This window comes from Thamnophis sirtalis, unplaced genomic scaffold (assembly GCF_051295495.1).
Source record: "Thamnophis sirtalis isolate CommonGarterSnake01/CBP01778 unplaced genomic scaffold, rThaSir2_p1.2 scaffold_5, whole genome shotgun sequence".
NCBI classification, from domain to species: Eukaryota; Metazoa; Chordata; class Lepidosauria; order Squamata; family Natricidae; genus Thamnophis; species Thamnophis sirtalis.
Window position 1 is genome coordinate 37,380,032 of NW_028261385.1, and position 26,785 is coordinate 37,406,816.

Below are 26,785 nucleotides of genomic sequence, written 5' to 3' on the forward strand. Positions count from 1 at the left end.
CGTTTCAATGATTACAATGTAATTGCTTTTCTTGGATAAAAGTTGAAAGTAATGAACAATAATGTAATCTAGATTTAGCTTATTTCTAGACTCATTTTTTATTGCTGCATATAGATAGTCTTTAAAAAATATCACCTATTTCAATGCTTGACTAACAATTTGGGGTATTTTTAAAACAAGCTATACTCAGACATTCATACATTCTGAAGAAAGAATTGCTAATAAAATCAGTCAAATTTAATTTCTGAAAATGTGCCAGAAGCAGCAATATCAGCAGCCCAGGAATTTGTTTTTTCTTTTATTTTCACCTTTTTTGTGTACTATCTGATATTGTTCCAGTCTGGTAGCCAATTATCTATCACTGAAAAAATGTTCATTTTAAATAGATGTTAGAAAACAAAATAAAAATATATACATATACCTTAGGGCCATGATGGTAAACCTATGGACACGAGCTGTCGCCACAGCTCAGATTCACCGTGTATGCATGCGCACTTCCCACCACCCAGCTGGTTTTCAGGTCTGTTGTGCATGTGCAGAGCACATGTGGGACATCCATGCACATGCATGAAGGGTGCACATGCATGGGGGCATGGCACAGACCCCTGCAGCCCATTTTTACTCCCAGTAGGCCTACTAGGCCCAAATAGGGTGAAGTGAAACCCCCACATGGTCCATTTTTGCTCCCAGGAAGCTGCAGGAAAGCCTACTAGGTCCAAAATAGTGCGTGGGGGTCATGTGCACATGTGGGGGAGGATGGGAGCGTTCCATGTGCATGCACAGGACAGGATTCATACAAGGGGTCATGTGCACTTGCATGTGGGGCGGGGCTCAAGGGGGTTGAGCACACATGTGCAGGGGGTAGGGCACATGGAAAGGTCGTGTGCGCATTGCATTATGGGTTCAGGGGCACACACTGTTGGGTGTGCGCACCTTTGGCACACAACGACAAAAAGGTCAGCCATCACTTTCTTAGGAGCATATATTTAGGATGGTGATTAATGGGATGTGAATGTTTAGCTGAAGCCACATAAGCACCCATCTTCCTCTCGTCTTTGCAAATCTCGCTAAATTTCCCACACAGCTCAATAAGCCTTACACCTAAATAGATGTGCACAAAATGTCAAGTATAATAATCAAATGGGCCTCTTGGGGACTTATAAACTCATAGACACAAAGTTTACAATGTGGAAAGTGAAGACAGATCCTGCAATTGCTCTTATGCAGTTAGGAATGTGTGTCAGAATTTGGTGGCAGGCAGAGAATCAAGTTTTGTATGCATGCATATGGTGTGGGAAAGACAGCCAGTTATCTCCCAAAAGCTAGTGCTGAGGCAAGTGAGAGGGGAAGAGTAGCACTGAAGTGGACAGGAATGTTCTTAGTTTTTTCTTCTTCGTTTCTTCCTCCCCTTATAGCTGTGGAACCTGTTTAAGTCTTTGTGAAACCCTAAGTTCCTTGGAGCGCTGTTTCAAAAACCCTAATCTAGATCCTTTTCAGTTGGGATTCAGCTCAGGACAGTCTGGTCATTCTGGTGAATGACCTTCATTAAGTCCTGGGTGGGTAAGAGTAAACCCTTTTGGGAGACTCTTAAGTCTCCCAATATTTATTGAAAGTATCAACGATAATATCCCGCCTGATTTATTTATTGCTAAATCACTGGAGCTGGAAACTACTTATGTACTCGGAAAATAAAAGCCAGGATTTTAACAGTGACTGGCAGCATACTCGGATATGCCAAATGAAAAGAAGACATATTTAAGTTTTATTCTTTATATTCAGAACATATAATTAGATAAATTACAATAAAAACATTAGAGGACACATTTCTGCAAATAATCATCTGCCTTGCTGCTAAAACTATAGCTAAAGGAATGATTAAAACAAAGCAACAATAGTGTCTGCAGGTAGAGGAGCAAATTAATACACATTTGCAGAAATGTAATAATGCAACTGCCTCCCTCAATTTACATACTTAAGCCAGATGTTCGATGTAAATATATAAATACATAATTTTCATGAGAGACAGGTTTGGTGTAGTAATTAAGGTGCTGCCTTAGAACCTAGGAGACTATGAGTTCTAGACCTGCTTTAGGGCCAGTAACTTTCTCTCAGCCCAACAGGGTTATTGTAGGGAAAATAAAGAGGCAGGATTATTAAGTACATTCACCTTGAGTTCACATTATACATAATAATTACATAATCACGTCTGTCATTTTAGTATCATCATGAGTTGCTTTGGATGTCATTGGAGAGTCAACCTTTACTCAATAGCAGAACTTGTTAACAGATTTAGGAGTAATTTTTAAAATTATATTCCCAGTCTCACTAATTACAATCACATCTCTAATAAAAGATTCTGCATAGTAAAATCACTTTAAATATATCTTACGCTTATAGAGGGTAGCTTTCTCTTCTGCTTAGAAGCTAAAGAAGAGTTGGACATTTGTAACTTTTCATCTTTAAATTGTAAACAATGTCATAGTAAAATACATAGTACTTTAAAATTATTGACATGGAAGCACACTAATTATCTGGAATCAATCTCAACTTTTCCCTACACTTAATGGAACAAAGGAAGCTAAGATACACAGCGGGCTATCACAGAAAAGAAGCTTCATGTTCTGTAAATCCAGACATAATATAAAGGTAAATGTTCCCCTGCACATGCGTGCTAGTCATTTCCAGCTCTAGGGGTGGTGCTCATTTCCATTTCTAAGCCGAGGAGCCAGCGCTAACCGAAGATGTCTTCATGGTCATGACTAAACGCCAAAGGCGCACAGAGCACTGTTACCTTCCCATTGAAGTGGTCCCTATTGTTCTACTTCCATTTTTTAATGTGCTTTCAAACTGCTAGGTTGGTAGAAGGCAGACCAAGTAACGGCAGCTCACTCCGTTATGCGGCGCTAGGGATTCGAACTGCTGAACTGTCAACCTTGTGATCGGCAAGCTCAGCATCTTAGCCACTGAGCCACCGCACCCCATAAACATAATACACAGGTACATAAAAATAAATGCCATTAAGTATTTCCATTTGTCAGATTTTATAATTTTAAAAAAGCAGTATATAAATAAGATTCATATTTTAAGTGCACACATCCAGTTTAATACTTTCAGGATATATTTGGCACATTATTCCATATTATTACAAAAGAACATTAGCAAACACAAATACATGTAACACATAGAATTATGTCTCCATTAAATACATCATAGAATGGGTGTGCAAATTCATATTTAGATATGCCTCCAGCTGAGTCACCTTCCTTATCTTTCTCTTTAACTTAATTTATTGACGATGTTCAATAACTGGTGAGGATTCTCTGCTCAAAATAATGTACAAGAAGTAATATTTAATCAGAGGCATCAAATTCAGGGAGGACCAGGATGGCTGTGAATGCAACCTGGACAGCAGTGCAAGGTATCATGAGCAAAAAGATCACATTCAACACAAAATGCACTATGACATACTTTACAAATGTAGACCTGAGGAGGGAAAATGAAAGTTAAAAGTTACATCTTGGCACATCATCACATTGTTAATAAGATAGTAATGTCCTCATATACTTTTTAAAATTTTGCTAAGCAAATGATAATACCTTATTAATATAAGCAATAATTTTATTACACTGCAATGAAAGCTGGCATATTCTGAAGTCAAGACCAAAAATAATTATTTTCAAGGCCCAGAATCTAATGTAATATGTATATGAAGATGTTTCTAAAACTTATTTTCATGGACATAAAATATGAAATTGTTTACAATTTAAATTTAATGAATACTTACATGATGATCTCTGATTTCTCCCTGACATCCCTGACAATACCTGTTTAAAAAATATTTGCAAAGTTCTATTAGGAAATGTGTATTAATCTTTTTGTTCCAATTTATTACCAGAATTAGAAGAACATTGGTGGTGGCACTGTAAATGCCATATAATTCCTTTATTTAAAATAAACAAATAGAATACAATGGTTTCCATAAATAAACCTTTAACACAGTTTTCTTTAGGGATTCACACTGTCCAAGGAATAGTATTCATTTGCCTGAGATGAAGGTAGGAAAAGGCCCTCCTTTGTGTACCAAAAAGTTGGAATTCTGCCTCAAACCTTAAATTACTCTAGAAACAGTAAGTAATAAATGAAGAATCAAAAGAAATCTTTTCATAAACTAAAAAATAATAATTTGGAAATATTTACTTAGTAATGAATATGTGGTATTTTAGACTATGGGCTAGTCAAACACTTAACTAGAAACATGAAAGGATATACCAGTTAGCTGCAAAACAAATTGCTGGAATTTTGGATTGACAATCCTAAGTATTTTTTACATACTTTTCCCCCATATACTGTTCCACTGGAACTTCCTCAAAGGCATCCAAAGGAAATAGGTGATGGTATGATCGAGCCAGATGTGGTGCAGACACTAGTGTAAGCCCTGCATAAAATAGGTTCTGTTAATTTTCAAACCTCTGTTCTTCATTCCAAAATAGTACGTCCAGTATATAAAAGTTTCACATTTATTTTTAGCCATGTAACATTGAAAGTGAATGTCAGTTGGTCTTACCTGAAATGCATGACAAGAAGCGGTCGTGGGAGGAGTCACATGTGGGTATTAACACGGCCTATTTGCCTGGAGACTGAGGCCTCAGTCTTCAGATTTGAAGCCACTCCCTCTGCTTCGTCCTTGTGACTTCCCAGATTAACCGATGTTCCAGTCCAAGAAGAGCATGGGAGGGGAGGGAACAAGAACAAGGGACAACAACTCCCTCCCCCAAGACCTGACTGATCAAACTTTCTAAGCTTTCTCAGGCCCTCCATGCGCAGCTGCGCACAGTATGGGCGGGAAGTGACTCCTCCCACGACCGCTTCTAGACATGAAGTTCAGGTAAGACCAACTGACAGTCTCCGAAGCGAGGCATGGGAAGAGTCACATGTGGGACATACCAAAGCTAGATGTCCATGGGAGGGATTATTGGGCCTGAGACCCCCGAGTGTCCAAAACACCCTGGAGAACCCTCCTCCCAAAGGATGCCTCCGTAGATGCAGAGGCATCCAGCCGGTAGTGCTTAATAAGAGGGGAGGGAGAAGTCCAAGCGGCCGCCCTGCATATATCTCCAATGGGTGCCTGGGTGGTCCAGGCTGCAGAAGTGGCTGCACTCCTAGTAGAGTGCACTGTGATGCCCTCATGGTAGCGGGTGAGACCTTTGCCCCCCTAGAAGAAGGTTGGAAGGAGCGCCTCTGATCTCCTGAAAGCAGCCGTGCGCCTGAGGTAGATGCGCAGGATCCTACGGACGTCCAGGCTGTGACAGGACAGTTCCCTATCTCTAGTAGGTGTCGGACAGAAGTCCGGAAGCACCAACTCCTGAGCCCTATAGAAAGGGGTGTTGACCTTGGGCAGAAAAGCGGGGTCTAACCTGAGGACCACCCTGTTATCATGGAAGGTGCATAAGTCTGCTCTGGTAGATAAGGTCTTGATCTCAGACACCTGCCTGGCCGAGGTGATGGCCACTAATAACACCATCTTGAGGGTCAGGAACTGAAAGGATACTCCTTCAGAGGCTCGAAGGGTACCGATCCCAGGTAGGAAACCTGTGGATGACCGGAGGTCAAAGCTTATCCGTGCCTCTGAGGAATCTCTTTATCATGGGATGTTGGGAGAGGGATCTAGATCCCACCTCCTCAATGACTGTTGCTAAGGCTGACACCTGTCTCCTGAGAGTATTAAGAACCAGACCCTTCTTCTAAATCGTCCTGGAGGAATTCCAATAACTGCGGCGCTGAAGCTGAGGCCAGGTCTACCTGGGCTGCCCCGCACCAGCTTATGAAGGAACTCCAGGTTGCATCATAAATGTGCGTGGTCGACTTCCGTCAGGAAGCCTCGATGATCCTGATCACCCTGGCTGGGAACTGGGCCTCCCTCAGTTGCTTCCGCTCAAGCGCCAAGCGGTTAGCTGGAGCCATTCCAGATCCGGATGCTCCAGACTCTCCTGGTACAGGGCTACTACCCCCCTGGGAATCCTGCAATGAGATCAGACCGGGTGGTCCACCAGGTCCGCGAACCATGGCCGTCATGGCCAATGGGGTGCTACCAGAACCAATTCTGCCCCCTCTATCACTAGATTCCGCAGAATCCCGGGAAGGAGAGGAAGTGGGGGAAAGGAATAAAGGAGTCTAGACGTCCATCTGCAGTGAAGAGCGTTGACATCTACTGCTCCCCGAGCTGGGAACCGCAAGATGAATATCAGAACTTGGACATTCGATGGAATGGCAAAGAGATCCACAGTCGGCCGACTGAACCACTGACAGATCTGCTCGAAGATGCTGGGATGTAACTGCCACTCCCCGTGGTCCACCGTCTCCCTGCTGAGCCAATCCGCCTGCGGTTGTCCACCCCAGAGATGTAGTTCCACCCAAATTGATAGGAGGTTCTGTTCCGCCCAGTTGCCCAGTCGGACTGCTTCGTTGCGTAGTGCTAAGGAGTGCATACCTTCCTGCTTGTTTACATGGGCCTAGGTCGCCATGTTGTCCGTCAAAACCAGGATGTGCTTACCGACTACCGCTTCCTTGAAGTACCGAAGCACCAGATAAATTGCCCTGAGCTCCAGCCAGTTGATGTTCATCTGCAAATCCGTGGGGGTCCACCTGCCCTGCGCTATCTGGGATTGCAGGTGTGCCCCCCCATCCGAACAGACTCGCGTCTGTGGTCAGGACCAATCTGTCCGGCTCCCTGAAGAGGGAACCCCTGGTCAGAGCTGAGGACGTCCACCAACGGAAGGAGAGAAACACCTGGGGTGGGACCAGAACCTTGAAGATGGTATTGCATGTCCCATCTCTCTGGTGCGGCAGCAGGAACCACTGTAGTTCTCTGGCATGAAGGCAAGCCCAAGGCACTATCCCGATGCAGGAGATGAACTTGCCCAGGAGCCTGGAGAAAAGGACTACGGGAAAGGAACGTGTCTTGCGTATTTCCCAGATCAACTCCAAAATACTGTCCCTACGCTCCTGTGACAAAAACACCTCACATGCCACCAAGTCAATGATGGCCCCTAAATGCTGGAGTCTAGTGGTAGGGGTCAGATGGCTCTTATCTAGATTAATCCAGAACCCCAGGGAGCACAAAGTGTCAATGGTAAGATTCAAATCCCTCTCAGCCCTGCTGAACTGGCCAGGACGAGGATGTCATCAAGGTAACAATGTAGCCGGACAGGGAAGGATCTAAGGTGACCTGCAGCTACGGCTAACACTTTGGTGAAGGTTTGAGGGGCAGATGCCAAACCAAATGGGAGAGCCCTGTATTGGTAGTGCACCTCCTCATAGGCGAATCTGAGAAATTTGCAATGGGGCGGGGTGATCATAATATGAAGGTAGGCCTCCATGAGGTCGATGGAGGCTAAAAATCACCCTGCCTGATGCCCTCCAAAATGGACTTGAGAGAAGTCATCTTAAACTCTCGGTAAACCAGTTTGGAATTTAACAATTTTAAATCTAGGATGGTCCTCCACCCACCGGAACTCTTGGGGACTACGAACAAGTTGGAATAAAATCCTAGACCCTTCTCTGTTTCCAGAACCAATTCCACTGCCCTGATGTCAAGCAAGTGCCAAATGGCCTTGCGCATAAGGGAACGTTTATCTGGATTCCTGGAGGAAGGGAAGAGATGGAACCTATTCAGGGGGTGGGAACGAAACTCTAACAATAACCCAAACTCAACTGTGTGAAGAACCCAAGCATCAGTAGTCATGTGCTTCCAGCAATCTGCAAACAAGTTAAGGCGGATGCCTATCGGGTGATCTGACCCTGAATCACTTGTTTCTGCGGAAGGGATGGCCACCCCCTCCCCTCAAAAGGGATGTCTACTGGACTGTTTACTTGTATCTGTCCCTAAAAAAATTCCCATCCCCCTGCCTGGGATATCTGGGAGCAGAGTACCTCGGCTGTTGAAAATCCTGTTCAGGAGGTTGATATGAAGACCTCCTGCGGTAGGGCGCGCGGCGCTGGTCAGAGCGCTTGGTCGTGGACGAGAAGACCTTGCGCTTATTCTTATCCTCGATCAGGATAGGGTCAAGGGATGCACCAAACAGCTTGTCTCCCGTGTATTCCATCCCTGCCATGTGCCACTTTGCCCGCGATTCTGCCTACCAGTTGCGTAGCCAGAGGAGTTGCCTGGAAGCCACTGAGGAGGACAAGGCCCTGGAAGAAAACTTGACCGCATCCAGCGTGGTGTCAGTCGAAAACTGACTGGCTGCCATCAGCTTCTTGATGTCCTGCAGTAGCCGCTCGTCAGAAGCGGAGGTACTATCCCGAAGCGCTCCAGCCAAAGCAGAGTGGATCTGTTAAAAAAGGAAGCAGCAATCGCTGTCCTGATCGCCCATCAATGTTCCCTCTAATTTTTTTTCAGTGTGAGCGGAAAAGTATAGTGTTTGAGCGGCACATTTTCATGCCTGAGCACCTGAATTTTTTTCACAGATGTCACCTAAGACAACAACGAAATCAGTATTATTTGAAACTCAAAGTTATGTTTATTCAAGGTACCCGCTTAATTAAAAGTGTTATATAATATCAGTATCACTTAACAACGGTCCTGCTTAGCAACCAAAATGTTGGCTCAGAAACTCTGGCATTGAAGCGTGCAAGTCTTAAAGCTGTCAAGTTACAAGACCCTCGCACCCCTAGCCCTTTAGGAAAAAAACCCCAGGGGTCTTCAAACCTGACAGCTTTAAGCCTTGTGGACTTCAACTCCCAGAATTCCTCCTCCAGTCATGTTGCAGCAACGTCATCTGCGTGGATCTGCTCCATCTTCGGTTTTTTCACAGGAGGCAGGGCTGCTGCTGAAGATGCCAACGAGCTCCCGCCGCCACTAGAATATGCATTTGTTTAGCATGACATAGAATAGTCTTTCAACCAGAAGTATGGAATAAAAGAGAGACTGATAAATATTTAAAAAAATAAAACCAAAAAGCAGCTATTTATTTGAGTTCTAGATAAACATTTAGTTCAGAAGAGATTAGAATAGAACAGAGAAAGAATAGAATATAGAGAATACAATAGAAATAGAATTGGAAGGGACCTTGGAGGTCTTCTAGTCCAACCCCCTGCCTAGGCAGGAAACCCTACACTACTTAAGACAAACGGTTATCCAAAATCTTCTTTAAAACTTCCAGTGTTGGAGCATTCCCAACTTCTGGAGGCAAGTTGGTCCATTGGTTAATTGTTCTCACTGTCAGGAAATTTATCCTTAGTTCTAGGTTGCTTCTCTCCTTGATTAGTTTCCATCCATTGCTTCTTGTCCAGCCTTCAGGTGCCTTGGAGAATAGTTTGACTCCCTCTTCTTTGGAGCAACCCTGGGCCCTGAGATATTGGAAGACTGCTATCATGTCTCCCCTAGTCCTTCTTTTCATCAAACTGGACATACCCAGTTCCTACAACCGTTCTTTATATGTCAATATCATTTAGACAAAGTTGATCCCCTTATTCTCCACTCCAGAACCTTGGAGTTTGAAGTTCTTTGGTTCTCTTCTCCCACCCTCTGTGTTCCCACGAGGGGATTAGCATCATAGCTCAACTGCCCCCCTCCCACCCATAAAGACCAGGAGAGCATCGCTGCGCATAGCCAAATGCTACCATAGCAACTATGGCGTTGTCTGATGTCTTTCTTGCACGCTAAGATGGACTGACGGGGTGAAGCATAGCTTGCATTGTCCCTACTAGTGTGGATTCTTTTCCCAGCCTTGGTCACTTTACGAGGGGTGGACTTCAGTTCCCAGAATTCTTCAGCCAGGGAAATTCTGGGAGCTGAAGTCCTCTGTCCCTCCCTTATTCCTGTTTCCTTTTCCTTCATTATATTCAACTGTTTCAATATTAAGTGTAATTCTTCCTTCCTAACATTTTTCCATTTTTTCCCTTATATTCTTTTCCATTTCAACATTGTCTTTGTTCCTTCCATTCTTTCTTCCTTCTTTCAATCCTTCCAATATTTTTTCCTTCATTCCCTTGTCTGTTTCAATATTAAGTACATTTCTTCCTTTCTTCCTATACTTTTTTCCATTTTCTTCCTTATATTCTTTTCCATTTCAACATTGTCTTCCTTTTTTCCTTCCTTCCTTCCTATACGTCTTTCCATTTTCTTCCTTATATTATCTTTTCTGTTTCAACAGTCTTTGTTTCTTTCTTTCTTCCTTCCTTCCCTTCCTATACTTCTTCTTTCATTCATTATATTTTCTTTTCCATTTCAATATTAAGTGTAATTCTTTGTTCCTCCTTCCTTCTTTCAATCCTTCCAATACTTTTTCCTTCATTCTCTTTTCCTTCAATATTAAGTGCAATTCCTTCCTTCCTTCCTTCCTTCCTAAGTTATTTCCATTTTCTTCCTTATATAATATTTTCTGTTTCAACATAAAGTGCCTTCCTTCCTTCCCTCCCTCCCATCCCTTTCTTTATGTTTTCTTCATGCTTTCTTTTCTTTTTCCTCTGCTCTTTTTAAATCCCCCCCCCTTCTTCTCCTCCTCTACATTTAGGTTGGATTAGTTTGTACAATGGTCATCAAACTTCTGAAGTAAAAATAAATAAATAAATCATATTTAAGAAGAAGAAAAAGGAAGACGTTTTTAGTTAAGTCAAACGTTTTAATAAAAGTTTCATCTTTTAAGATTTGTCCAACACATCCAATTGTAACCTTAACAGTAAAGAATATCACCCCAGCTGCTAAAGGTTCAACCAGTCTGAGAACCATTGAAAAGACAACAGTGCAAAATCCAAAAGACACAACTTCCTCACCGCCATTGCTTTGGTACCAAATCTTTGAGGAAGGGGGTCCAGAAAGAAGGAGGAGGAGGAGGAGGAGGAGGAGGAGGAGGGAACCAAAGAGAGGCTTTTACCGAGTCTGCGCCCCACAGCCAGGACCGTCCTGGCGCCTCAAGCCGCGTTTCTTCCCCGCAAAGCCCTTCGGGCAACCCGAGAGTTCCTTTTGGCGCCAGAAGGGCTTTGCAGGAAGAAACGCCGCGTTTCTTCCTGCAAAGCCCTTCTGGCGTCAAGCGGAACTCTCGGGTTGCCCGAAGGGCTTTGCGGGGAAGAAACGCGGCTTGAGGGGCGCAAGGACAGTCCTGGCTGTGGGGCGCAGACTCGGTAAAAGCTCTCTTTAGTTCCCTCCTCCTCCCCCTCCTTCCACAGTCTGAGTGACGCTGCCGCCAGGCTGAGAGCTGCCGCTGAAACAAGTTTGGGAAGGTCCTTTGCGGGCGGCCAGTTCTAGCCGCCTGCAAAGGACTCCCCCACGTTTGCTTTGAAAGAAACCTCTGCGCGGGAGTTAGAAACCTCTGCGCGGGGGTTTCTTGCCATGTGCGCGGCCGCGCGGCCGCGCACCTTAGAGGGAACAGTGTCGCCCATGTTACGGCCTGAAAAGTCTTGCGCAGGACCATTTCCGCTTTCTTATCCTCTGCTTTGAGACAGTTAGGAATGTCATTGGTAACCACTACAGAGGCAGAAGCCAGGCCAGCCACTGAACACCTATGGATGGAACCTGCAGTGCTTGAGCAAAGGCTGTTAAGATTATAAAATCTGCGATCATTACTGCCTGGAGTGGGAAAGGTGCCGGGTTTTGCCCATTGAGATTTGAGCACCTCCATAAATAGATCAGGTGTAGGAATCTCCTCTTTTTCAACTTGTGGTTTATAAAAAGGATCCTTCTTGGTCCCCCCACTGGAGGTAGAAGGTGTAGCTGTTTGAGGAGGAGCTGGAGTGGAATCCAGGTCTGCAGTAGCCCTGGCCTTGTGAAGAAGGGAACCAAACAAGGTGGGCGGAAACAAGCCTGCAATAGGAGGAGCCTCAGGAACCTGGGAATCCTCATCCTCAGAGAAGGCTACATCCTTCTGCCCCTCTTCTTTTAACCCTGACCCCCTCACTAGCTGTGGAGGGGGAATCCGATCTGCGTTCTGTAGCTGTAGAAAATTGGGGTTGATCTGGATGACTTCGTGGGGTCCCATGGGAAGAATTTTTTCTAGAGGATTGAAATTGATTTTGCATGCCTGATGAGATGCCCTGAGCAATGGCCCGGGCAATCACACTTTGAAAATCCTCAGAAAGCTCTGGGTAAGCATGAGAGAGGCTGGGAGGCTCAGCAGACTGAGGAGTCAAGCATGGCCTGGAAGAATCCCTTGTTCTGCGGCCAAAGGGGTCTCCTCAATGTCCTGAAGACTGGGCTGGAGACAGAAGCAGGGATACGTTGCTTTACTTACGTTGCCTTCCCACCTGCTCTCTGCTCAACCGGCTTGGCTCCTGCGCGTGGTCCAGAGCTCCTTCGGACCTGTGCGATCTGCTGCCTCGACGCCGGTCTGCGGCTCGAATAAGCCAGCCCACCGCCGATCAAAGGGCCCTCCCCGGATTACCGGTGGAGCACAGGCCCGAAGAGTGGTTTCCTCTTTCCTGGTGGTGGTTCTGGGCCCTTGCGGCGGCTGGAAATGAGCGTGCCGATCCTTGAGCCACTCCATGTGCGTCCCAAGATGGCCGCCTCTTCGCAAAATGGCGACTGTGACCATGCGGTGCAATGCCGAGCCGGCTCCGACAGATCCACTCGCCCCAAATCTCTAGGACTGATCCGTGACCCTCTGGCGCGCAGACTGGAGCATCCGCTTTATCCGGCCAGCGGTTTGGGGGCTCCATGAATGCAACAAGCCCGGCTTGTGCATAAAAACAAAACTTTAGACAATACAGAGACGCTAGGAGAGAGGTGGGAGGAATCACAGATGGAAGAAACACAACAAGATATAAGGAATAAAAACCTCTGAGACCAATTGGAGAGTCAAAAAGTTACTCCTCCTGGGTTGAAGACTGAGGTTAATCTGGGGAGTCACGAGGACGAAGCAGAGGGAGTGACTTCAAATCTACCTCAGCCTCTGGACAAATCAGCTGTGTTAATACCCACAAGTGACTCCTCCCACGCTTCGGAGACTAAGCTTATTCTAATTTCCTAAAAGGGTTGAAGTAAAAGTATCATAATGAGCATATGGATACGGAAATCTAGTCCTAACAGAATAGCCACAGCCAATCCAACATCTGTGATTAATTATCATGAGTTACATCTGAGTCTAATTTCAGCCCTAGTGAATTGTAGAATTAATTCATTTAGGTGTTATCAACTAGGAATGTCCTGCACACAGGAATGGAATTACATTTCTAATGAAGCATGGCAGATACAAATGCATGTGGACTTCTTATTCAAGTAAATCTATCTGTTTAATAGACCAGCAACAAGTTTAAAGTATTATTTCAAATACTTCCCAGAGATGTGTATTACTATTAAGTCATAATCTCAACTCAGACCATAAAAAGCAGGACAATAAAATTATAATTCTAAAACTATAAAAGTTCATTCAGCTATCTCAAAACATACTTGTATTCAAATCTAGCAATGAGCTAAACTGCAAAAAAATAATCTAGGAATGCTTTAAGCATTAATAGATACTCATTAATGACACATCAGATAAACTAACTGCAATTTTAAGTACAGGAGAAAACTTTAATCAGTTCCACACTGTTAATTGGTTGTAATAGTAGTAGTACTTCTAATTATAGCTTACTTGAAACTATTTTGCATTCATTCTATAAAATTTCTTCTATCTTAAACTGCAACAAATCTTTAACCACTGTTCAGACTCCAGTAGATTAACTATATTTGAGTTGGATTTTTAAATTGCTAAGTAAGTCACAATAATAGCAGCCTACTTGGGACTGATGTAACAGCTTAAAGGTACAATTTTATAGGGAATGTGACACAATTGAAGCAAATGAAATATAGATCATTTATGAAAGATGGAGGAAGTGTCATTTAATCATAGTAGAAATGCTGTAACTACTTTGTGGGAACCAGGTTTTGTCCCTTCTTGTTTTCAACTATAAGAATGAAAAAGGAGAATATGCTCCATTTATGGTAGACAAGTATAAATGTCCTGATACTCACCACACACTTTGCATTCCACAGGGAGTTCACAATATTTGGCTCTACACTGAGGACAGAAATATCCTCCTAGTGTAAGGCCTGGATCATTGCTGTTTTCCAGATGCCTGTATAGAAATATATTGCTTCCTGAATACTTGTACTAAGTGAGCTTCAATTATTTAAACAAAATTAAAAATGTTAAGCTTCTACAAGTAATATTATGATTAATTCTTACAGAAATTGCCATACATCAAAGAAATCATGACTATTAAATGCTTCTATTTTATAATGTATTTTTCCAGCAATTATACTACATTTTATAGAGAAAAAGTTAATGTCCTACAATGGATAAAATGCTAAAAATGTATCAGCATTATTTTCACTTACAAAATAGCAACTGAATTATTGGCAATTAGTACATCTAAAAAGATCAGTTAATACTTTTAGAATGAACAAAAGGAGGTGTTGGTGAAAGCTAATTTTGATTAAAAATTTAAAATATGAAGAAAAGGATTGCATCAAAAATGTATTTGTAGTTTTCAATGCATCACCCCTTATTTCTGGTGGGTGAAAAAGCAAGACTAAGTTTGCCTACATTTACAGAGAAGATATAGAAAAAGTATCACAAGCTACTGAATGATCAGACATACCTTAAGATTGTACCCTATGAAATGCAATATGTAATACACAATCACATATTACTTACGCCATGCTAAAAGATGGTTTTGCATCCTGGTCAGCCATTAGTGCAATTGTGTGCTGAGGAAAGCCTATGTAAGAAAAAAAATACTTAGAAAGTTTGATGTTGTCAAAGTTTTCATTCAGGCAAGATATGGGACATAATATCCAAAAACATTCCAATCTGTGCAAATTCTCAATGAACACCAGCATGCAACTTCTTTCAGCACAGCTATTTCCTAACAAAAGGACTATCCTTGGTGCACATGATCACACATTACATATGGTAAAAAGAGCTACTATTAAGAGATTGCATGCTGAACCTAGAAACAAAAAAGACTTGGTGTCCATAGAATGACCTGCATTTCTCATGTTTAAAGAATGGAATAAAAAGAAATAAAAAGAAATGCATAGAACATTTACAGAAATGCTATGTGTTCTGTTAAAAGTAAGAAAATCTTACCCATTCGAATAAGAGAACTTTCAGAATTAGAACTGGCTGGTGGTGGACTGACATGATGCATCAGGAGTTCCTTATAATGGCTTTCGTCTAAAATGACATGGTACGTTCCTGCCATATAGAAAATAATACAATAGAAGTTGCAACCACTGACAGCATATGTATCAAAAGGTGGCTGCTTGATTGTGTGGGAAGAATGAAAAGCGTCCTGAAGACTTAAAAAATGACTCTTCATAAGTAAAGAAGTTCTCTAAAAAGGTATCGTTATCTTTTTTGGTCTAGGCCAGCAATCCCCAAGCTTCCAGGCTCCACAGACCAGCAGTGGCAGTGGCTGGGAGAGGGATGGTTTGTGTACGCAACCTAATCTCACACATGCGCAAATCGAGCTTTCCACGTTTACCCACCACTTGCCTGGCCCAGTTCCCAATGGGCCGCAGCCTGGTACCAGGTCAGGAACCGGGGATTGGGAAGTCCGGTCCAGCCCATGCATAGAGAACAGTACATAGCATGAATAGTGAAACCACTTACGCACTTAACTTTGCATTTTTGTAAAGCTGATTTAAAAAAACATTAGTGAAACATTGATTACATTACATTGCACATATTGCAATGTAACAATTGTAATAATTTAATTTTGAATAAAATACTTAGATCAAAATCTATTGCAATCTAAGGGTCAGAAAGGTCTGGTCAATTCTGATTGCCAGATACACAATTTATAAGAAAGGAATTTTCACCTTCTTTTTCACTTTATTTAAGTTACCATATGCTCCTAATTTATTTTCTTGTGTTATTAAAACAGAAAATAGGAGTGGTGCGGTGGCCTAGAGGTGGAACTCTCGCCTCACAATCAGGAGGCTGAGAGTTCAATCCTAGGTAGAGGCAGATATTTCTCTCTCTGGGCACACTGAAAATACATCTGCTGAACAAAAGTCTGCATTGACGACAGGAAGGGCATCTAGCCATTAAAACACTCTGCTAACTCCATTCTTTTGCCCAGACTTATTAAAAAAGAAAATACACCAATAATCTAAAATTTGCTGCAAGGCAATTGTTTGAAAACAATTTCAACCCCTTCCTCCCATATTTGGGCATACCAGGGGTTGTGACTTTAAATATAGATAGATAGATAGATAGATAGATAGATAGATAGAGAGAGAGAGAGAGAGAGAGAGAGAGAGAGAGAGAGAGAGAGAGAGAGAGAGATAGATAGATAGATAGATAGATAGATGTAGATATAGATATAGATATAGATATAGATATAGATATAGATATATAGATAGTATTAGCACCGATGGACAGAGAATGGAAGCAGTTAGCTCCGATGGACAGAGAATGGAAGCAGTTAGCTTCCTCCCATAATTGGGCATACCAGGGGTTGTGACTTTAAATATAAATATAAATATAAATATAAATATAAATATAAATATAAATATAAATATAAATATAAATATAAATATAAATATAAATATAAATATATATATATATATATATATATATATATATATATATATATATATATATATATATATATATATATATATATATATATATATATATATATATATATATATATATAGGTCTCTAGTTGTTCGGGTTTTCTCCCGCGTAGAATTGGATATGTCTTTGCGACGTTTCGACGAAGTCACATTCGTCATCTTCAGGCTGCTGCTGACTACTTCAGGTTTGGTGTTTCCAGGAGTAGTTACACTTAATTACACCAAACCTGAAGTAGTCAGCAGCAGCCTGAAGATGACGAATGTGACTTCGTCGAAACGTCGCAAAGACATATCCAATTCTACGCGGGAGAAAACCCGAACAACTAGAGACCTACATACTAACACCCGCGAAAACCTCAGAAAACATATATATATATATATATATATATATATATATATATATATATATATATATATATATATATATATATATATATATATATATATATATATATATATATATATATATATATATATATATATATATATATATATATATATATATATATATATACACCCAATATTTTTTTATTGTTGCCTTTTTGTTACATTTGTTATATTTGTGCTGATAAATAAATAAAGGGAGACTAGTATAGATCTATTTCAAGCTATTTAGCTCTCGTCAGCTAGCCATACCCTTACTGGGAATCGAGCCTGTGCTGTATTGTCTCTTAGGCAGATGTGTTAACCACTGAGCTACAGAGCTCGACTCATTATCAGCCAAGCCAGGGTGAAAGGTATATATTTAAAGTCACAACCCCTGGTATGCCCAAATATGGGAGGAAGATCACTACTTCCATTCTCTGTCCTTCGGCTCGTCACAAGAGACCATCCAGACAGAAACCCAATATTTTTTTTACTGATATATATATATATATATATATATATATATATATATATATATATATATATATATATATATATATATATATATATATATATATATATATATATATATATATATATATATATATATATATATAAACTTTCTATAAAATTATGATCCTTGTGCATCACTTCCTTTGGTAAAAATCCATATGCATATTTATGAATTCATTTTATGTATATAAATATACATACCACCAGTTTCTCTGGCAAGCACAGTGCATACTCGAACTTCAGCAGAAAGACCAATAACAGACACTCTGATCTTAGCTGATTTTAAGAACTTTGGATGAAAAAAAGACAAAATAAAAAAACACACACTATCAGAATAAAAAAAATTATAAAAGGAAAGAAACTTCCAATATTTCATAACACCCAAATTAATTATTTAATTATCAAACTAGCTCAATATGACAATTAAATAATAAAACAGAATAAATTCTGTACCTTTATTAGATCATATATATTTGAGGGATCACATGTTGTTAGGCTGCTGAGTATTACTAAAACTTCTCGGCTTGTATGTCCTGGCATGTGCCTAAAGACAATAAAATATTCACTTCTAATAGTTACAAGAACAAGTTCCAAATATATTTATGATTATATTGAATATGCAAGTCTGTTTGAAGCTTCAATTGCAAACAGATGAATATCTGTTTTATTAAATGGTTTCTATTGAAAAAGTGTGGCTATATACAAATGCAAAGTTTACTTTGATTGTAATAAAAGACAAAGAACACAAATGAAAAAAAAAATAAAGACTGTACAATTTTCCAAAATCAATAAGAAGGCCAATTTGATAAAGCTATTATTCTAACACAGTCTTAACTTATTTCAGAAACCATGCAAGACTACACACCTTCCTGCAACAAAAGTTACCAGGATTTCTGCATGTTGAAATCCAACAGAGCTAGAGGAAACAGGATTGGAAAAGCCATTCTAGGATCCTTATATTTCAAAATGATTAAAAGAACAAATTAAGGCAGCCAGTTTGGCATGCAGGCAAGGCATAGATTTATTCAGATTGAACAAGAAATTGAAAAGATTTTATGTGGAAATCAAGTCAAGAAAAGGACCAGAGCATGAGACAAAAATATGTATTCAGACTCAAAAATTATTAAATTGCCATTACAATTTTTTGCTCTTTTAATTAATGCAATTGCTTACTGTTATTTTAAAATAAAAAATTTAAAAATCACTTACATTTCCAACATATACTTACTTTAATGTTTGGGTGGCTAAGTTTAAGGCATTATATAGAGAAGGCTCTCCTAGGCAGGTCATATCTACAGCTTTTTTCAGAGCCGTTATATGTTTCCTTGGATTCCCTATGAAAAGAAATTAACCTGTCATCAAATATTAGTGTCCTGGCTCACTCCCAGGCTATGCAAAATACTCCCTTAGGAATTGTATTTGGCTGTTATTCTCTCTGCCTTTAGAAAATTAAAAATGCATTTTAATGAACATGTTTACAAGATCAAATACATATAAAAATATTTGTATCAATTTCAGGAAGAAATAAGAACTGAGAAAACAGAGAATCACTACCTGAAAGTTCAGTCAATTTTTCAGCTCTTTTACTCTTAGTTACAACGATGCCAACCTGCAGGAAATTTGTTTGCCATTAATAGGATTCATTGAGCAATGAAAATTATATCTCAGAAAAGATATGGCTATATTTACATAACAGACAGGGTAGGGTAGCTCTGCAAATAAATCCTATTGCTTCTCTTTGTGTTACCACAGATTTTGCTGGGAAAAAGACTTAGTCAAAACAGTTATTGCAAAATATTTTCTGGTGCAAAATGCTTTAGGAAACATTTTGTAGCCTGTATCTTAACTAAGTTACATAAAGGAGTTCATTATTGCTTAATTGTGCTGTAAAACCATGGAATCTGATAATGCAGCTTTCCGAATGCTAGGAATCATTGATCTCCCTCTCCACTATTTTTTAAAAGTTTCTAATTTATTTGGCTACAAAACAGGCTTGATGGATGCTGCCTGATGAAATCAGAAGTCCGGGAGTGAAGGAAATGACAGTTCTAAAAGTTAGAGTTTCAGGATTATCATGCGCTCTTTCTCTATAATCCAAACAAATAAAGATTAATTACATTTATGGCTTTACTCATTCTAAACCATGCCAAGAATCCACTTGCGACAACTGGGAAAAAAGAAAGGATGCTTGTTTCCGCAATTCCAGATGGTTAACTAATCGCTACCACCTTACCAAACATTAAGGAGAAAAATTGATTACAGGAATGGCTGTCCTATGCATGCAGCATCCTGCCCTACATAATTTCAAATTCTATATAATCCTTTATCTTCCATTATCTATTTCATGCTGCCTTACTTAAATGCAGCACTGCAGGCTACTGCTAGATCAGCAGGTCAGCGGTTCAAATCTCACCGGCTCAGGGTTGACTCAGCCTTCCATCCTTCCGAGGTGGGTAAAATGAGGACCCAGATTGTTGGGGGCAATATGCTGACTCTCTGTAAACCGCTTAGAGAGGCCTGAAAGGCCTATGAAGCGGTATATAAGTCTACTGCTATTACCCAATAACAAAGAGTTAGTAGTTAATATGCACTGGCGCTTTGATATTTCCTAAAACAGAAATGAAAGTTATGCTGCTGGTTTTTAATCCTACTTTTCTACAACGAAAATATTGCTTAGACACTAAAATCTTTTTCCAGGACTTCAAATTTCAAAATAACATTACTATCATCAACATTTCAAGAGAAATTGTATATTTAAACAGATGAAATTTAAGCAACAACTGTGAAACTATTGTTTTCAACAGTGCACATACCTGGCTTATAGGATTTTGATCAAAATATTCCTCAACAAAACATTCCAGTAGCTACAGAATGAGAAACATTAAAACAATGTATCAAATACTATTTTATATTGAACAAATGTATTGAATTCTTTGCATCTCTTTAGAAAAATGCTCTTCAAACTAATTTCTCAACTATAGTGGTTTAAAAATATATCTAGAGTTAATAGCAAAAATACTATGAAATCTGATCATTATATTTATGTAAATAAGCATACTTCAAGGTCAGTTTCTTTTCAAAAATGATGATCCCAGTTCTGCACAGCCCACATATTTGGTTAAAAACAATTGTAAGTGGAATCTATGTAAATCTTTTGACTCTGACACATGAAGAGTTTAGCAGGACTTGAAATTGAACTGATGTGTTTGTAATTACCTGTACTCTGGAACACATTTTATAGGGATTAATTCACAATGAAATCAGAGGTTGCTAATGTGTTTGGGATTAAATTGCATGCTAATTCACTGAAACAAAGCAGGTTAATACATACCGATAACTCACATAATGGAAAACTGCTACAATATAAATACTTTAATATAACAATACCAAATTAAGTAGAGTCTTATATTCACAGAATAGGAAAAACAATAGTGAACAATGTACTATATTTATATAGTTCATTTTTCCAGTGATATCTTGTTATTTACTACTATTCTATTAGAATAATTGTGCAAGTTCATTAAATTAAGAAATGATCACTGGTGTATGGTCAACAATAAGAATTTGGGTCTCCTATACAAATCCCACATTATATTTGCTATGCAGATTTGGAGCACTTTTGAATTATTTAAAAAATAATCACCTTTAAGGTGCATGTTAATCTATTAGGCTTTAAATCTTGATCTTCCATTGTTCTTGATCCATCTACTACGACATACAGATGGCGCATCTACAAAGATTAAAAAATATAAAGTGAATATTATATTATTGTAATCAGAAATGGCATTAAATATTACCTTTATATACAAATTAACCTAAAATGACAAAGTTTTTTTTATAGTAGTTAAAAAAATAATCTATCATTGCTTTAATGTAGAATTACAAATTGCAAACGTGCACTTGTTTAAGATCCACTGTAGAGACTGCAGGTATCAGATTTTTTTGAGGTTTCACCCTAATCTCTTTGCCTGAAACATTATAAAATATACTTGAACTAGTCCAAGTAATTTATTATTTACCACAATTAAAAATAAATGGATTTATAATATGTTCATTTATTTATTATCTTGCCTTTATTTTTTATAAATAAGGTGGCGAACATACCTAATACTCCCTCCTCCTCCTATTTTCCCACAACGACCCTGTGAGGTGAATTGAAGTGAAAGAGTGACTGGCCCAAAGTTACCCAAAGTGACTTTCATGCCTAAAACAGTACTAGAACTCAGAGTCTCATGACTTCTAGCCTGGTACCTTAATCACTGAGCCTCCCACACCGAAACCCAGGCAAGAAGCTATCATCCACCTCATCCTACTTCATTTAATACCTAAGTCTAATTTAAGCAATTTTATTTGAAGCAAAATGAGAAAATGAAAGTGTACCATCCCAAGTCGAACTTGTCCATGATGTTCAAAAGTTCTATAAAATAAGAAATAATTGTTGTAATGTTCATGATCTGTAGGTAAGCTGCTTATATATTTCATTTTGTTCATTTTGTACAAGGTATAATCCATGTAATTCATGCATTGATCATTACTCACCAGGATTACTGTAACACATTCTATGTAACCTTTGGATATTAACTAGTCCAAAATAGCATGAGACCAGGGTTAGTAGTCTCATGTAGGATAATGCTTCTGAAATTACTGCACAAGCTTCCAGCTCCAATTCAAAGCAGTGTAGGCCAAAAAAGCCTTATGTGGCGTAGCACCTAGTTGAATGAGGCATCTTGACAGAATAAAAACTGTCAGTCTAGTAAGAATAACTTGGCAACAGTGAATTAAATAGTTAAATACTAATAAGAAAATAGGCCTATTTGCTGGCAGCCTTCATATCTTAGAACCAGAAATTAATAAAACTGCCTCCTGGTATCATTAGTACAGAGCTTTATTTTCCTATCCTTCTCCTCACAGAGTATCCATTTCACTTTGGAACTGTACTTGAGGCCCATGGGGAAATCGCATCTCCTAACATACTAACAACCATATTCTGCCCTAAGGTTTCAGTTACTGGCTTTTTAAAATTGCTTATTTGTTAATTTAATTAAATTAATTAAAAATAATTTAATTGCTATAAATTTATGTTTTTTTATTTTTAGGCTGCCTACTTATTGATGATTCTGAGCAATTTACAAAGGATTAAAATAATAAAAAACCAACCATACCCAAGGGGCAAATCAGATATATTACATTTATGGTGCTTAGGAGAACATTATATAGTATAAAAGTAATTCACAGGACATATTCCTTCCTAAAGATCGGTAAGGTGAGAGCCACATAGATCTCAGAAGCTATATATTGTTTTATAGGACACATATCGCAACAGAGAAGGCATGTCCTCTGGGTCCTATAAAGTGCCATTGTTTAAGTGATTGGATCTGGAGGATACCAAGCTTTCCTGGTATTTGGAGAAGCAATCTTGAAAATATCCAGCCCAAGTACTATGAAGGGCTTTATAGATGACCAGAAGCTCCTTGAAGCATACTGGTAAAATAGTGCATCTCATGACATAACATTACATTGCTGTACTGATGTGCACCCATACCTACTCACACCACAGCATTCTGAACTAGTTATAGCTTCTGAGTAGTCTTCAAGGCCAGACACATTTCAGTATCTAGTACCTGGTGTTTGGCATATAAATTATTGTGAGAAAAGCCTCCTATTCTAGGAAAAGACACAAGGTTTAATAAACTGGAATTCTAAACCAAATGAACAGCAAAATTAGAAATTGTTAAAAATAAACGTTAAAGAGTTGATGCAGAATCTAGAAATCTATAAAATTAATTTGCAGGAAAAAATTAATTACACAATTTATGTGAATAGTTAAACTTTTATGATACTAAAAACAAATTGAATAACTGTATCAGGCTGTGCTCCATTATTTGTACTACTATATTTATATAAAAATGTATAAATAAATTGTACCTTAACTTTTAATTATAATGAAATCAAGAATATACAGCATCAACCTTGTGAACTCTCAAGTTTCCTCTTTCCATTATGTATTCAAAATGGACAGTGATTAATATGTATACTTGTTTGTGTGTGTGTGTGTGTGTGTGTGTACCATGTCTATATGTATATTATGTATGTATTTAGATAGATATATACGTTCTCTTGAGAGCATTTTATTTTTAATATGCCAGTGTGCTCACACAAAAACGACAATAAAAGTTATTTTATCTATCTTATCTTAAGAACATCACATTACATCTATAGTTTTGTTTTTACTAAGATACACATCCTATCACATTCAACTGACATTTGAGTCACAATTGTTAAACAAATCACAAATATTTGTTAACTAATATTAACTGGTTGTTATTTTAACTGGTTGTTATATTATTATGCTATCTACAAAGTTTGCTTGAATTCCATTTTTACCTTCTCAGTCCAAATCTCTTTTTCCTTTTTGACATGTGACTTACTACTTATTTAATATTAGCATTAAATATTGTACCTGCTTAATTTTAAAATCACTCAGTGTTTTCAGCTGAACAATGAAGTAAAATATTTAAATAAATAAACAAATATTACTAGGGCATATTTTGGAATTTTAAAATAAAGCACTAAGGATAAGAACTGTGTTATATTTCACTTATCTGACTGAATATAACTTCAAACAAGGGAAAGCTGAATATCCACATCCAAATGGAATTGAATTAATTACCTTTAAATTTACCCATTTCTTATAAAATTATATCAATATAATGTACTATACACCATGCTCAATAAACGCTTACCTTTTTCTCTTGGCCTTGAAGAGAATATCTTCTATACTCGCTTTTAATGATCCAGATTCATCTTCTTTAAGAACTTCCCTACAAACAAAAGAAACAAAAAGAGTAAACATTCTGTAATATACTTACAGCAGAATGCCACATTTTTTTAAAAATGAGGGAAGCTTTAGTGCTGAAAAAGCAAGCTTACCATGTTCTTTCATAACCCCCTTCCCACCGTTTGGTTCTTTCAGGTTCATCATCCATTTCTTTGAGTTAATGTTTTCCTAGTTAAGTAACAAAAATAATTATCACAATCTAATAAAAGATTTTAAAACACTGTACTAGTAGCCATACAGATGCATATATTCACACACAATGCATACATGAAATGATAGAAACCTAATATAATCACATCCCTGAATTGTGTTCAGACTCAATTTATGTAACTGTGTTCCCCTCAATTCTGAAAAACAGTTTAGTGTATATTTGCTACATGAAAAACATCCAGTTAAGACTTAATTGGGGCCACAAAGTTCACCATCAGCTTTCATACCCTTTCTTTAGAATTCTGCAAACCTGTTAATGGTAATTATTTCCCCTCCACTCCAAGGCACTTCTACATCCTTTTTCTATTCTTTCTGTGGGAAATCAGCCCATTTCCTTGTTTTCTAAAATAACATTCTGATTCATTTAGGTTAACATCACTATTCTTATACATCTTGGACATTTGATTTAATTAACTATAAAAGGCACCAATTTGTGAATAATCATAAACTTCAGCTACATTTTTAAGCTGTTGTCCCAAATCTTTACTGTGTACATAAGGGCAAAAATACTTTTTACAAGTATATCCTTGGCATTTATGTAACTTAGAGTAACTTGTTATACGTTTTTTGACACATCTATTTATTCAGATAAGTTGGTAAAATATAACGCAAATAATAAAGAATATATAGCCAGTAATCTGAAAATATGATTGATCAGAGAGGTAAAAACATGACAATCGGACAGCGGGCTGTAAGGTGAACTTCTGAAACGGAAAACAGTAACACGAAAACACGACACCAAAACTTGACCAAACTTTGACTGCTACAGTCGAAGAACAACCAGCCTCTATCATGTCCGATGTAAATCCTGGAGCAGCGGAAGAAATCGTAACAGAAAAGCATTTCGCACTCACAGCGTTTGTCAGCTGACAGAAAGACTTAAAAAAAAAAAACTCGGAACGGGGGAGATTTACCAACCCTCTTTTTTCTTCGTCAAAAATCTGTTTGGAAAAACGAGGAGACAAACAAAAGTACACCCACCCACCACTTCCCTGAAAGAACCGGCAGCAACCCAACCAAACACCGCCTCCTCTCTGATTCCGTTCCCTTCTTTAAACACTCCGGTCGCAACGCGAAAGCGGTGTAGCATAGTTCCGCCGAAGAAAAAGCTCGATATCGGGCGGGGGAAGGGGGGGAGAACACCATAGATGCAGAATAAATATTATTCTTGTTATTAGGTAATGGCTTAGAGAGGCTTCATCGTTGAAAGGGGACTTTATTTATTTATTTATTTGTTTGTTTGTTTATTTATTTATAGTCAAATATGTAAAAAAACCAGGTACCAGTATAAACATAAACGCAGTAAATGAGTACGAATAAATGGAGACAGTAGGACAGGGACGGTAAGCACGCTAGTGCGCTTATGTATGCCCTTATGCTCCTCCCTTGTGGAGGAGACTCTCTAAGGTATCTTTTTCTTGATAAGGGAAGCGTTCTGCTGAATCGAACACAGTTGTTTTGAGTATATCAAAGATAAAACCCAATTCTTGAGTTTTGGATTTTAGTCCCTTCCGGATCAACACCACATCGTTCTCTGTGTCGTTTTTATGTGCAATAGTTAGGCGTACGGTATCATTAGACCTTGAGTCAGAGCAATCTATAAAAATGAAGAATGGAGAAGATGCAGATCATAGATTGCAGTGCAATTGTGATTGAATATCAGTGTATCCCCGCTCCAACTTGCTACACAGGTACAAGTTATAGCAAAAGAGGAGGAAGGGCTCAATTTGAATCCTTTCTATTAGTTAGGGGGGAAAGGCATCATCAGAGTATATAATATATCCACATGTTGTCTGTGTAAATATGGACATTTTACATCAAGAGCACCACTGGTTCCTGCAGATGCAACTGATTGTTGGATTGAATTGGCCTGACACAGAGGGGTCAATTTAAGACAGATTTATTTATTTATTTATTTATTTATTTATTCATTCATTCATTCATTCATTCATTCATTCATTCATTCATTCATTTATTCATTCATTCACTTGTACAAGATAACAGGAGTAAGAATAAACATGAATAAGAACACAGGTAATGGGTTCAAATAAATGGGGACAGTAGGACAGGGATGTTAGGCACACTGGTGCACTTATGTATGCCCCTACATACAGTTGTGTGGGTATGCATAGGAAGGGTTTGGTTCAAAAGACACTATTTGCTTCTTACTATTATCTGTACCATCAACACTGGAAAATTGTAATAAATCACACTTTCTCAGCCTAAGTTTGCTCAACTTTGCACCTGCAACTTGCAGCTTGGAAAGATAAGCTACACTATAGTTGAACTTTCAT

General features: G+C 38.8%; 1 protein-coding gene across 2 annotated transcripts; it reads right to left on the reverse strand.

Annotated features, from left to right (window-relative positions):
• Positions 1-1,741: 1,741 nt before the first annotated feature.
• On the reverse strand, positions 1,742-25,510 carry GTF2H2 (general transcription factor IIH subunit 2). Of its 2 annotated transcripts, none has more exons than XM_087715671.1 (16): positions 25,410-25,510; positions 24,374-24,449; positions 24,187-24,264; positions 21,824-21,860; positions 21,087-21,173; positions 20,257-20,307; positions 18,998-19,052; positions 18,672-18,777; positions 17,897-17,987; positions 17,645-17,732; positions 15,069-15,176; positions 14,634-14,697; positions 13,949-14,052; positions 4,333-4,435; positions 3,785-3,824; positions 1,742-3,483 (listed from the first exon to the last, which is right to left on the reverse strand). In XM_087715671.1, the coding sequence occupies exons 2-16, from the start codon at positions 24,427-24,429 to the stop codon at positions 3,370-3,372; spliced, it is 1,182 nt and encodes a 393-aa protein (XP_087571797.1). In that variant the 5' UTR covers positions 24,430-24,449; positions 25,410-25,510; the 3' UTR covers positions 1,742-3,369. The 2 variants fall into 2 exon arrangements, with proteins under 2 accessions (XP_087571797.1, XP_087571796.1); XM_087715670.1 differs by having other exon boundaries at positions 25,346-25,484.
• Positions 25,511-26,785: the final 1,275 nt, after the last annotated feature.

Coding starts and splice junctions, on each gene's coding strand:
- GTF2H2 (XM_087715671.1), bottom strand. CDS start 24,429: ATGGATGATGAACCTGAAAGAACCAAACGGTGGGAAGGGGGTTATGAA. Junction 19,053..20,256: donor ATCAAAATCCTATAAGCCAG/GTATGTGCACTG, acceptor AATTTCCTGCAG/GTTGGCATCGTTGTAACTAA. Junction 3,484..3,784: donor GAGAAATCAGAGATCATCAT/GTAAGTATTCAT, acceptor TTCCCTCCTCAG/GTCTACATTTGTAAAGTATG.